At 35.6% G+C, this 12,594-nt stretch overlaps 1 protein-coding gene across 19 annotated transcripts in view; it reads right to left on the reverse strand.

Moving 5' to 3' along the window:
* Positions 1-12,594, reverse strand: part of DOCK9 (dedicator of cytokinesis 9) — a 112,990-nt gene that overhangs the window by 57,473 nt on the left and 42,923 nt on the right. For all 19 annotated transcript variants that reach the window (XM_062624658.1, XM_062624656.1, XM_062624663.1 and 16 more), the window contains exons 6-10: positions 8,578-8,673; positions 7,660-7,794; positions 4,818-4,992; positions 3,467-3,534; positions 47-121 (exon numbers count right to left, since the gene is read on the reverse strand). In XM_062624658.1, the coding sequence (XP_062480642.1) occupies positions 47-121; positions 3,467-3,534; positions 4,818-4,992; positions 7,660-7,794; positions 8,578-8,673 (549 nt within the window). The remainder of the gene's footprint in view (positions 1-46; positions 122-3,466; positions 3,535-4,817; positions 4,993-7,659; positions 7,795-8,577; positions 8,674-12,594) is intronic.

Genomic DNA, 12,594 nt, shown 5'->3' on the forward strand with positions numbered 1-12,594 from the left:
GATCAACATAAAATAAAATAACATGCTTCTTTGTAAAAACTCTAACCTGTGCATCTGGATCCAAGGCAAAAAGTTTAACTCTGCTTTCACTTTTCAACTTGATTTCTGCTTCTCTGGTACTCTGTTCAAAATTAGAAAAAAAAACCCCAACCCTTAGTATCACACTATTTTAAAGCAACTTGCAATTTCATTCCTTTTTCTGCGATGTTCAAAGCTCTACATGTTTCTGATTCATGCATTCTTCTCTCCCTAACTCAGCTCAATTTAAATTGCTGTATCAGGTCCAAGTAAAATGTGAAAGAAGACTCCTCTCCTCTAAAAGCATTTCCAGGCCTAGAAATACAAAAACTTACATCAGCGACATGTAACCTTCCAAGCTTATGGGAGGTACACTCCAGTGTAGCTCATATAGCACTTTGCCTCCTTAAATAGTAACTTTCATAACACTACTTTAAAAGAAGTATGAATGTAGGTTGATGCTCAGAGCTATCCTGAGACCATGAGATTGCTCAGGAAACAACAGGACACCTAAATTAAGGAACACCATCATAGCTCTTTTTTTCTTTTTTTTTCTCCTTTTTCTTTTCTTGAACTCTACTGCCAACGAAGCATTTTTCTGTGGGTAGATGGAAACCCCTGAAACTTCCAAAAGTTAAACCCCTCACACCTAAAAGTTACTTAGCAGAGTAGAATGTACACTGATCCTGCCTGTGATCTGTTGACACCTACCTATTAATAGTACACCAAAAGTAAAATGGAACAAAACAGGATGTGAAAACTGATGTTACACACATATTACTTTTGGAAAGAAAAAAGTATAATTTAAACAGTATTCTATGATTTTTAAAGTCACAGAACATGACAAATAGACATAATAGATGCACCAAAATTACCCAGGTAGGAGAGTTGCCATTCCCAAAGCAGTAGCTGGCTAAACAGGGATACAAAGTATTACATTACAGACAGCTGTCTATTTTTGGATCAGCCTGTATGCATTAAAAGAAGTTACCAACCCAAAATTCTCATCATTGACCATTGGCTGGTAGTGATCTACTCTCTGCATCTGGAGGCTAAAGAAACTCCCATAACTCAAGAAAAAAAGAAAAAAAACAAACCAAACCAAAATCAACTCTTAAGAGCTCCAAATTCTATTTTAGGTTAATAATATTATTAAAAGAAAAAAATGTATTTTATTTGACTTAAAGGATGTATTACAAAGAGAAACTTCTGAGGTGTGATTTTGAGTACAGATGCCTTAATGGATTTCATTTATTTTACTTCGTTATCTTTAATACAGGAGAAAAGACCATGAGTTGTTGTGAAAGACATGACCCAGATACTCGATACCAGTAAGAGTATTGACAAGATTTTGCTTGTTCAACAGCCAGCATGATTGAGAAATACAGGACTAAATTGTGAAGAAGTTTAAAGATGGCAAGAAGGTTGCATGCATGTTTTAGAAAGGGAATGGTCGTTGGCAAGAATGGAAGAGGAAGATGAACTTGTCATAAGAACAATGCAGAAACTGTTTCAGCTAAAGCATCTTGAATAGTTTTAGATAGTGGTTTATGAGCTAAAGAGACGACAAGAATATGCACGGGCAGTTGGTCAGAAGTCAAGAACTTAAAATGTATGCAGTCATCAACCCTGTCTATAGCACAGCAGTGACTATAATTCCATTTCCTCGTCTGAAAAACAGGCATGTTTTCCTACCTCAAGGAATACTTGGACTCATAATGGTTAAGGAGGTACGTGAGCATGCTTATCATGACAGTCACATAGTTATACAAGATAGAGGTCTAGTTTGTTTTTCTCTGAAGATTGAAAAAATACCCAAACAACAAACCAACAAAACTCCTGCAGTCATTCTTGGTACTTAAGTTATAGTAAGTTACAGATATAAGAAACATGAAGCAGGCAGGACAGACAGATATATATATGTGTGCACATCTGTGCACTGAAGAGCACAATACCATCTTATTTAGTTTATGTTATAAACTAACAGTGGTTGATAGAAAAATGAAGGCCTGGAGATGTACTCAACAAGGGTTAAACCTTTCCTAGGAAGACTGTTTTTTCCCCTATTGTCAGGTGCTCTACAATCACCCCTGAAGGAATTTCTCTCTCCTCATACGGATATGAGATCAGCTATTGTGAAAATTTCCTTCTAGAACCAAGAAAAATAATAGAGCAGCTATAAACTCTTCTAAAAGAAGGCTCAGTGACTTGCAAGTCTTCCACTGGGGAAAAAAGAACCAAACCCAAACTACAGCTGAAAAGCCAGTGCAAGAAAGAACAGAGGATGAAAAAATCCTCATAAACAGCATTTATATAAAGTAATCAAGTAAAGGCACAGTGTACTAATGTAAATGGGCAGATTTTTCCCCTGTACTTCACAAGGAAAAAAGGCTAGAAAAACACATTATTTTGAAAGGTAGTATTTAGTAATGATGAAATAGAATGGGAAAACAAAAAAAGTTATTTTGAAGGAAACAGAAATTTAAATGGGTTCTAACCATGGAATTAAAAAAGCCAGTGCTTAAAGAGCTGAGAAAAATAACATGCTAGAAAAATACCCAGCTTGAAGAAATGACCCACGACCTCTTGACCAGAAGGTTACAGAAACAGGAAGCAGCAGTTGTAGTACTAAAACCATATGCAGGTGCTGCAGCCCTAAATAAAATTCCCCTCTGGAAGTCATATGGAACCTAAGCATTGCAAAACTCTGGCTATAAAGAAAGAAGAATATTCCATACAATAAGAGCATCCAATTTTACATTTGTTTCTGAAATAAATTTTCATAGCCTCGTGGAAGAGCTTTAAGCATCAAACAGCATACTTACAAGGAAAACTTGATTGCATGCACCACAATCCCAATTAATTTCCAAATTCTGGAAGTTAGATTATCACATAATTGTTTTGTAATCAATTTAGCACATGTACACAAAAGCTGTCACAGAAAGAATTAAGTCAGCCAACCAATTTGGGTGCTAAAAGTCTGACTATCTATTCTGACTGGATCTTTTGATATGTCAGCTATTGTAATAGATAGAATCATCTCTATTAAGATGCTATTAAACTCTGCTGGACTTTAACTGTGACAATAAAACCTGACTTTAGTATTAACTATATTTCTATAGAAATACTTTAGCACTTACCTGCATGCAATAAAACAATATAAAAGATGCAAAATACAATAAACTAGTAAAATATAAACCATGCTGCTTTTAAACATCATGTCAAGATTTATATAAGCAACTTTAAGACAGTAGCTAGTTTGCCTCTAAAAGCAGAAAATGAAGGAGCTCAATAACCACGTCTATACACAAAAAAGCTTCTAAGCTTTCAAAGCACCACAAACTGACTGGTAGCTAGAAGCCAATACCTTACCTTTATTGAAAGTTCATACATCTTAACTTATGTTTAGTACTTTATATCCTGAGTTGGTATTTACAGTATATATTACCTTGGCAATTTCAGGATAGTAGTTATCAAAACTACTTGATGAGCTTTCCAGTTTGCTTTGTTCATCATCTGAAATAAAAACACATTAAAAAAAATAAACCCCCCAAACTACTCACAAGACTCTGTAGCAAAAAGTATTTCTGATTTTTTTTTTAACCCCTCCCCCCTCAAAAATTGACAATGCTTAACATAAACGGGTTGTAGACAACTCCATCACTTAACTCTGACACAGTGACTTCTTGGAGGATGTAACCAGTTACATAAATTGGTAAAGTAGCAGCTATTTTGAATCTTACCTAAAAAACAGCTTTAATATTAATTTTGATATCTGTCTGGGGGAAGGGAATACTCAATGCACAAATTTACATTACTCTTTCCACTATGCATTGTAATGTGATTTCAAAACAAGTTCCCTCTGTTCCTTAGGTCCCCAGCTCTACCCTCCTGGATTTACTGGACTTACAAAGCAGCTATTCAGGTAGCTATAAGCATCTTACGGTTCTAAGGTCAGTTGGGGACCGCTGACTAAAATGTCTTTCACAGAGCTACAGGCTTCTCTTTTTCCAATCTGCTTTTGTTTCAAACATCTTGTTGAATTCCAGCAATCTTAGCCTAAGACTGTGATATCTCATTTTAAACTCTAATGATCCCTTTTGGTATACTGTGCTATTTATAAGCAGAACAACCTTCTATAACATCTCTCAGGTTCTTCTGGATACACTTGGTTTCGTACCAGCTGCCCTCCCCATCCACTGTCAAGAGGAAAAATGTACAAGAGGAATACTGGACTACCCTTTTGCCACCAACCTATACCAACATCATATTCCTTACAGATAGCTGCTATACCCATTCTTAAAGTGCTCCAACAGAAAAGACTCAACACTCAATCTATTTCAGTACTTTGGGGAAAAAATTGTGGTCAAGGGAGTTACATCTAAGTTTAAAGCCCCTTATTGCAACCACAATTTCTTATTCTTCTACCTACAGTGACCACATAACAGATTATTCCATTTTGAGCAGCATGTTACATGTTTCAAAGCAAGTGCCTTATAAATTTTCTCTTTTCCTTAAACTGTCTCAGTCCTGATTTTGCATTGTGAGTTCTATTTTTCTAGACTTCTGATCAGTCGTGTTACCTTCTGGACTTAATTCAATGGGAATCAATATAGAACAGTGTTATTTTAATGCCAAAAGGTCAAAACTCTAATTAGTTCAAACAGATAGTGAAAAGGCCTATAATTTTTATGACCAAAGAAAACAAAAACATTTAGCTGCAATGAAGCCTTTCTTTTCAAATGCATGCACGTAAATGCTGTCACATAACTATGAGCACTGACAGAAACCCTGCTTACCTTCATGAGACTCTCCATTTCTTTTTTCTTGCATTGCAGCCTCAAAGTTAAGTTGGAGGATTTTGTTCAGAGTGTTTATCCATTCTTCCATTTCAAGTTCACTATCAGCTGCTAAAAGGTAACTACTCTTGTCTTGCATCTTGAGCTCAAACGCGAAACGTCTGACTTTATTGTTCTGTAGGAAAATAAAAGATCTTTATAATATCTTTATATACTGTTTACTCTCAAAGAAAGCTACATGTATTGCAGATCTCTTAACAAAAATATACAGTTTGATATTTTGAAAAGTGTATTATAATTACACTTTTTTCTCTCCGACATTTCACCTTTTGAAGTTATTTGTACCTCTGCAACAAGTGGAAGTATGAAAGGTAACAGTACATTTTTCAGTTTCCCATCCTAATTCTGCCTTTAATAATTCTTTAAAACAAAAATATCTAACCAAATATCAAATCTTCATGTACTCATAGAGAAATGAAGCTAAAATCTACTGATTAAAAAAAGCATTAAACTATTAACATTTGAGTAAGAATCATTTGCTTGCTGGGATTTTCTGCCAAAGGTTAATTGTAACCAACTTCAACCCTGAATGCCCTGATACTATCAGTCTTTAAAATATGCATGAAGTTGTGAATAAGTCCTCCTATGTTCCTCAACCATTACTTTCATCCTTTTTGCACAATTTAAATCAAGGCTTTAAATGCTACCTAGCTTGACTTAAGTGTCTGGGAATGAATTCACAAACCTTAAATGAAAATTCTATATTATCATAATTTTAATTCTTAAAAATGGTAATTCATTAAATAAACATTAAAATAAACAACAAGACAGACTTGATGGTCAGGGGATTTTTGTTTCAGTTAAATGCCAAATTACATTTTAGTTTCATTGCAGCTCAGATTTTTCAATTAACAGACAAACTACTGTTGGCAAAACAGTCAGCCTTCTACCAAAGATGGGTTTCTGTAAGAAGGATACAAACAAATGTATGGACTCCAGATCTAAGGCAGTCTTTCCAACTAAAATCAGTACTGAAGTAAATGAAAACTCTCAAGAACAGTAACCTTTAGCTTTCAACAATATAAAACCTTGACACAGGTGGTAGATATCACTCACACTTGTCAGTTTGTACAAATCACTGAATTAGAGCAATTATGCCACTATATATGACTGTATATGTGATACAGACACTGCATATTATTATGTGACTGCACTTCTCTGTGATGCAGAAAAGTCTCAATATGCTTCAGTATTAAAACAAAACAACCCAAAAAAGCCAAACCAGCCCCTCCTCATAGGAATGATGCTCCATCCTCCATCATCCTCATAGCCCTTTGCTGGACTTTCTCTAGCATGCCCATGTCTCCCTCTTACTGAGGTGCCCAGAACTGGACACAGGACTCCAGTGTGGCCTCAACCAGTGCTGTACAGCTGTTCAGAGGAGAAGGATCCCCTCCCTCAACCTGCTGACACCACCCCCTTATGGAGCCTGGGACATCATTAGCCTTCTTTACAGCAAGCACATCACTGGCTCATGGTCAACTTGGTGTCCACCATGCTCTGCAGATCTTTTTCTGCCAGCTGCTTTCCAGCTGGGTGGCCTGCCCTGTGTATAGTGGTGTCTGGGCTTGTTCTCTTCCAGTTCTCTTGCAGTGCCTCTCTTTCCTTTGTAACTTCTGAAAATCTCAGTGTTTTCTGATGATGTAAACTAATGTTGTAGCGTCTGCCCACAATGGTCTGTAACAGAGCCACAGGCTGAGAACCAGAAACAAGCCACTACCTAAGTGGGAAACAAAAGGGGCCAGAAGATGGACAGTACATATTAGCAAAGAGAAGGGCACCAAAGCAGAGGAAGCTGAGGAACAAAAGGAAAGAGACATCTTAAGTGCAAGACGAAGTTTACAACACTTTTTGTTGGTTTGTTCTAAAAAGACAAACCAAAGTTGGCCAGAATTGTACACCTAGGGCGAAACAATCTGTGTAAATCTGCATGTAGAACTTGCAATATGACTAAATTTATTACAGTTAAAGACCTTCCACGCAAAGTATCTATTAAATGTGTTTCTGAAAACATTATTACAATATTTGGAAAAAAATAAACCTCTGTAAGGCTGTTGTATCTCTCTGCATAAATCTTCAAACAACTTAATACTAAAAAAAAACCCCACTATTACACAAGAAATACATTTTCATTAAAGTACCCATGTTAACAAACCCCTAAAGCCCAGGAGTTTTTTCCAGGTATGCTATGCCTAACAGAAGAGTTACATGCTGTACTGTAAATACATAACAGAATCACAAGGAAAGAAAAATAATCTTTTCTTTGGCACTTGCTACTGACAAACATTTCACCAAAGCCCTCAACTTTTTAAAATAAAGAAAAGCACATAAAAGCAGCGTTATAAAGGTCAAATGAAAGCATCTGGAAGGGTGACTGAATTTGATACAATTCCCACAACAAAAATCCCACACAGGAAGCTATGCAAAACATTTTACAGCTCATGTAAGCACAAAATGTAACAGAAACAAACTTCAATTTTATGCTGTTGTTAACTGTCCTGATTTAAGACTGGGGATTTGTGTGTGTTCGCCTTAATACTTCGTTTGATATTTTTGATAAATACTTGAAATCAATCAGTAATTTCTCTCCTTTTCAGAAAGATTTTTAAAACTCAGCCTCCTGCCATTTAAAGACTCATTCACTGTTTCTGCAAAATGCAGTGTCTAATTGTTCCTCTGCTGAGTAGATACTTGTCTGACACAAGTTACCTGTCTTTTTGAAAAAATCCTTCTCTATCAAAACCAGAATTAACCAGAGAACAGGCAGAAAAATTATAATTACCTGAACCACCCCCATGCATGAGTCTAGAAATATTGATCCTTTAGGTTCTTTTGATATTTTTTCATCTTTGTAGAAATTGAGGTTATAGGATCCATCACCAAGTTGGATTAAGTGGAAAAATCTTCTTTTAAATGACTTGTGAAAAGAAAGGAGGAAAGAAAAACAATTACAACACTGATATTAATCAGCTTCACATTACAAAAACCTTAAGTGCTATTTACATAATATGTTTTAGGAAAAAGCTTTTATTCACACACAGTCTATTCGGTATCCTCAGAAAATAAATCAGAAATCATTAATTATAACAAATGAAAAAACTAAATTAAAAACCTGCAGCAACACTGTAGTGAATGAATTTTTGACCCACTGAAAACTAACTCTACAATATTAGATATTTGTTGAGATAACCATGAAAATAACTTGTTTGTTTCTAAGTAAAGAAGCAATACAAATAAAACCTCATATTACATAGTCCCTTTTCATAGAATCATAGAATAGTTAGGGTTGGAAAGGACCTTAAGATCATCTAGTTCCAACCCCCCTACAGGCAGGGACACCTCCCACTAAACCATGTCACCCAAGGTTCTGTCCAACCTGGCCTTGAACACCGCTAGGGACACAGCATTCACAACTTCCCTGGGCAAGTTATTTTGATTAATAACAAAACAGGGTCCAGGTTAAAAAAAAAAAATCTTTAAAACACTGGACTTCTCCCACCAGATACATTTTCTTTTTTTAATTTGAGTAAAAGAAAACTAAGATCTCACAAATATAAATTACATACAAGCTTCCCTCTCTCATCCCACACTATTATTTTTTATAGAAGTAATCCACATAAAATTCACTTCTCAAAGGCACAGTGGCATGGTAAATACTAATGTTCAGTTTTTATCACACGTAAGACATGCTTAAACTTACTCTCATTGTCACACTGATTGCACTATTCATGTTGCCTTTGTACAGCCATCCTTGTTTTGTTATTCCACCCTTCTGAGACCCAAGAGACGCTGCATCCTGCAGATAAAAAAAAGGGAGATGGGGGGGAAGGTAGAAGAGTAGTTTTGCATCACACTGTGAAACTACTGTATTTACCAAAATTTTCAGAAGTAATTTTTAAAAGACGGAATAGCTGTGCTCATAATTTAGTGACAATAATGTACTATTATCCCTGCTGAAATTCTATAGCTTTGCAATTCTGATTATTTTATTTTAAAATCAGGGATGAGACTGACTTCATCTAAGCTTTAATAGGTAACCCGGCCACTTATATAGACTTTCTCTATGGCTAGCAGAATGATCCACTTTCTAGACAGCTGAATACTAGTCAAGATAAATCCCACTGAAACAGCAGAAAGTGGAAAAACTCAAAATATTTATTACATTTACTCTTTAATTTTTTCATATATTCTAACCTTCCAGTACAAGACTTTTTACCAATTTCTATTACCAAAAAGAACAATGTAAACTTATGCTTATCCAAAACTTCAATCGAGATTTCTCAAACCGTTTTGCTTTATATGCATTATTTCAACATTACTTAGGAAGTTACAGAGAACTAAGTCCTGAATTCTTCAATTCTAGCTGCCATTTTATAGATCAGAATCAAAGCTTTCTATAGAGAGCAAGACCAAACTTGGTAGTAATGGCAAGTTCACAAACAGCAGATCCAATGCATGCATCATGCATCACACCCACTGGCACTGCCGGCATACCACTTCCATATGCCAGCTGGTGGAACTCAGTACCTGTATCAATACCCATAGGATGTTAACAACTACCAAAAAGCAGTACTCTACTATCAAAACTAAACAAAATGTCAAACTTGTAAGTGCCACAGAATAAGTATTAAGTCCTCAGTTCAAGTAATCTTTTAGAATAGTACCAAACTGCCTTTACCATTGTTTTCAGTTGATGTAACCCATTTTGACACAAAAAACACCCTTAATGAATTAAACATGTGGGAAGATTTTCAACCATCTAGAGCAGAAATATTCCTGATGAATTATTATCCAAACATTCAAAATTAGCTGGGTATCCAGTCGAAGACAAAACCAAAAAACTTCTTCAAGTGCCTCAACTACTTTTTATAACTCCTTTTCTCAGCTATTAAGAGATCATACAACAAAAAATGATTACATGGTGGGGGACAGAGTCATTAGTTCAACAACTGAACATTAAAACCAAATTTTGCAATAATATGAATAAGTTTCTGGAACTAATTCAAGGAACATTCTGTAAAAATGTTAGTTAGTTTACACTTAGTAAAAAACTTAGTTTACACTTACTAAAAAACTACTTAGTTTACCTACAGCCTATTTAGTCTGTCTAGCTTGCATATTCATATGCACATGTGAACTTCCAAAAACTGCAAACAGAAGGCCAAAGCTGCAACAATCTGTTCCCTACAAAATTCCAGTCAGCTTGATACTGTGGAAGTTAGGCCCAGTAAGGATGACATGGTCACCAACTATCAGAGAATCTGACATAATGCCCCAGAAGCACAAGAGCAGAAATAGTAAATTTTCACATGCCCCAGTGAGTCTTGCTGTCCAAACAATACAGTCCACTTGCTTCACATTTTCAAGTCATTAGCCCCCATCCCTGCTCTATTAACTAGACAACATTTTTCCCTATACAGTATACATAGACAGCAACTTAACACACTGGATTTCCAACTATGATTCTCCAACTCTGCTGGTGGGAGTTATCCCCAAGGAAAGGATGGCTTAGAACCACCTTTATGAGTGGAAGATGATGAGTAGATGATGAGTTATCATCAAAACTTGGCACGAAACAACCAGTGCTTTTCTGTAGTTTCACAAACCATACATAGGATCACCTGACAAGAATTCCTTCGTTACCTGTGTTAACAAATATTAAGATTTAGCTCTATTAAGGCTCTTTTTCCCAACCCTACGTCTTGGAAGTGAACTGTTTCCCAACTATGTTGAGCTGCATGCGGTTTTCTAACAAAAAACCTGACTGCCATTTGAGTGTCTCTAGTTACACCATTTCTTTCTCTCAGGCAGAATTCCTGCCTACAGAGCCAAAAAACTACTGAACATTTCCAGCTGACCATCTGTTAATACAAAGGAACCCAGAACCCAGTTGTTAACATACAAATTTTACATTGAAAACATATTTCCTGTTTCCAACTGCTAAGTTAATTTCCTCACTTTTATTTTTACTGCTGCACACTGTGCTTCACTTTTTTTAATGATCTTTCCCACAAACTCAGCTCCAAAATTTACTTCAACAGCGACTGTTTCAACAAAAACAATTCCATATCTTGATACCATACACCAGGATGAGTTAAAAATTCCATTTACAAACATCAACCTGATGGCCTGATAGCCCCAATTAGGTTTGGAAAGGTAATTCTCTCCTTTTTTAACAATGCAAGATTAAACTAATCTTTATCCGGTTTTCCTTCAATTTTTAATCACTTGTAGCTTTTTGTTTTCTATCATTCTCTTAACAAACCAGCTTTCTTACAAAAAACAAAAACCAAAAACAACAAACAAAGCCAAAGAAACAAAAAAACCCACCAGAAATAAAAGATAAACAAAATGAAGACCAAACAACTTTTAGTGTAAGATTTGCATGTATGCTTTTTGGCATACAAAAATGTTGATGCTTGAAAGAAAGACCTCTTGCATTAATGCTTCCCTTGAGGAAAGGATTTATGTGGTATGTATGCTCCCTATTCCCAATAAGCTCCCATTTTTTCCTAACATGCTTTTGTCTTATATTTATATTTTAAGTTACTCAAAGAGCAGCAAACCTCTTCTTCAGTGACTGTTTCTCTGAAAGATATCACAGTCCTGCCTGCTCTAACAGGAAACTGGGTAGAAGGAAACAGGAAGTCCTCTCCACTTCCTAGTAAAACACACAGCACCTGGTAACAGGCAAGCTACAGTTTTTCAGTGTTTAACTAACTCTACCCATAAGTCTTTTTCCTAGACCAATCCTAGTCTGTCGTATCACCTTCTTTTCTGATGCTTAACTGCTTTCTAAAACATTGTTGTCACACTAAGTAATGACAAGTCTTTTTAATTTCAGCATAATAGAAATCATAATTATTCCCATCTTACAAATAGGAAGATGTGGATACAGATGCGTCAAATTATTTGTCTGAATATCACAGTGCAGTTTAATAGTAGTGCTGAAGAAACAGTATCCTAAGATTATCTGTTCAGGAATCTACCTACTCAAATGCACTCCCTAAACTACTTTTTCACATTTAATCCAGGAAAACTTGTAACAAACTTCTATTTCATATGCAGCAGTGCCTCAGAAGCAAAGTAACTTGTCAAAAGGTGAAAACCACAAAAAAAAAAAAAAGTTGTTTTTTTGTTTTAATTCTTTTCTGTGATGCAAGAGTTCAAGTACTTGTAAGAAAAGAAAACACTGGCATTCAAACACTCTGTTTTGAAACAGGGTGTGGTAAAAATTAATTAAATCACAAAAATAACAGAAGCAGTTACTGAAAAAGGTCTTTGACACTGGAAACATACTTGAAAATTGCTTGAGGCTATGATTTCTGGTTTCCCTAAGCCAATAACAAAAAAGAAAATACCTTAGAGTTTTATTCAATTACTATACCTTTTGTTTCCATGATGGACCTTTTATCCTATACTCAAATTTGTGACAAGCTAATTTGTGACTGTATCCTATTGTCACATATGCTTAAGTGTGTGTACTGTCATGCTGGAACAGACTGACCTATAATTTTAGTCATCTTCGTGATTAAACTGCATGAAACATTTCTATCTATATGCCCATCTACACAAAAGCAGCTTTCATAAAATCTGTCACGTTTTACGCTATTTTTTATCAAGTACTAAAACTTCAATTTCACCATCTGCCAAAACTTGTTCTACTCACATGACAGATCTCAAGAATACAAGGAGAAAGGAGAGAAGTAAAATAACC

The sequence above is a fragment of the Pezoporus occidentalis genome, unplaced genomic scaffold, assembly GCF_034315485.1.
Source record: "Pezoporus occidentalis ecotype Australia unplaced genomic scaffold, CSIRO_AGI_Poc_V1 ctg27, whole genome shotgun sequence".
Classification (NCBI taxonomy): Eukaryota; Metazoa; Chordata; class Aves; order Psittaciformes; family Psittacidae; genus Pezoporus; species Pezoporus occidentalis.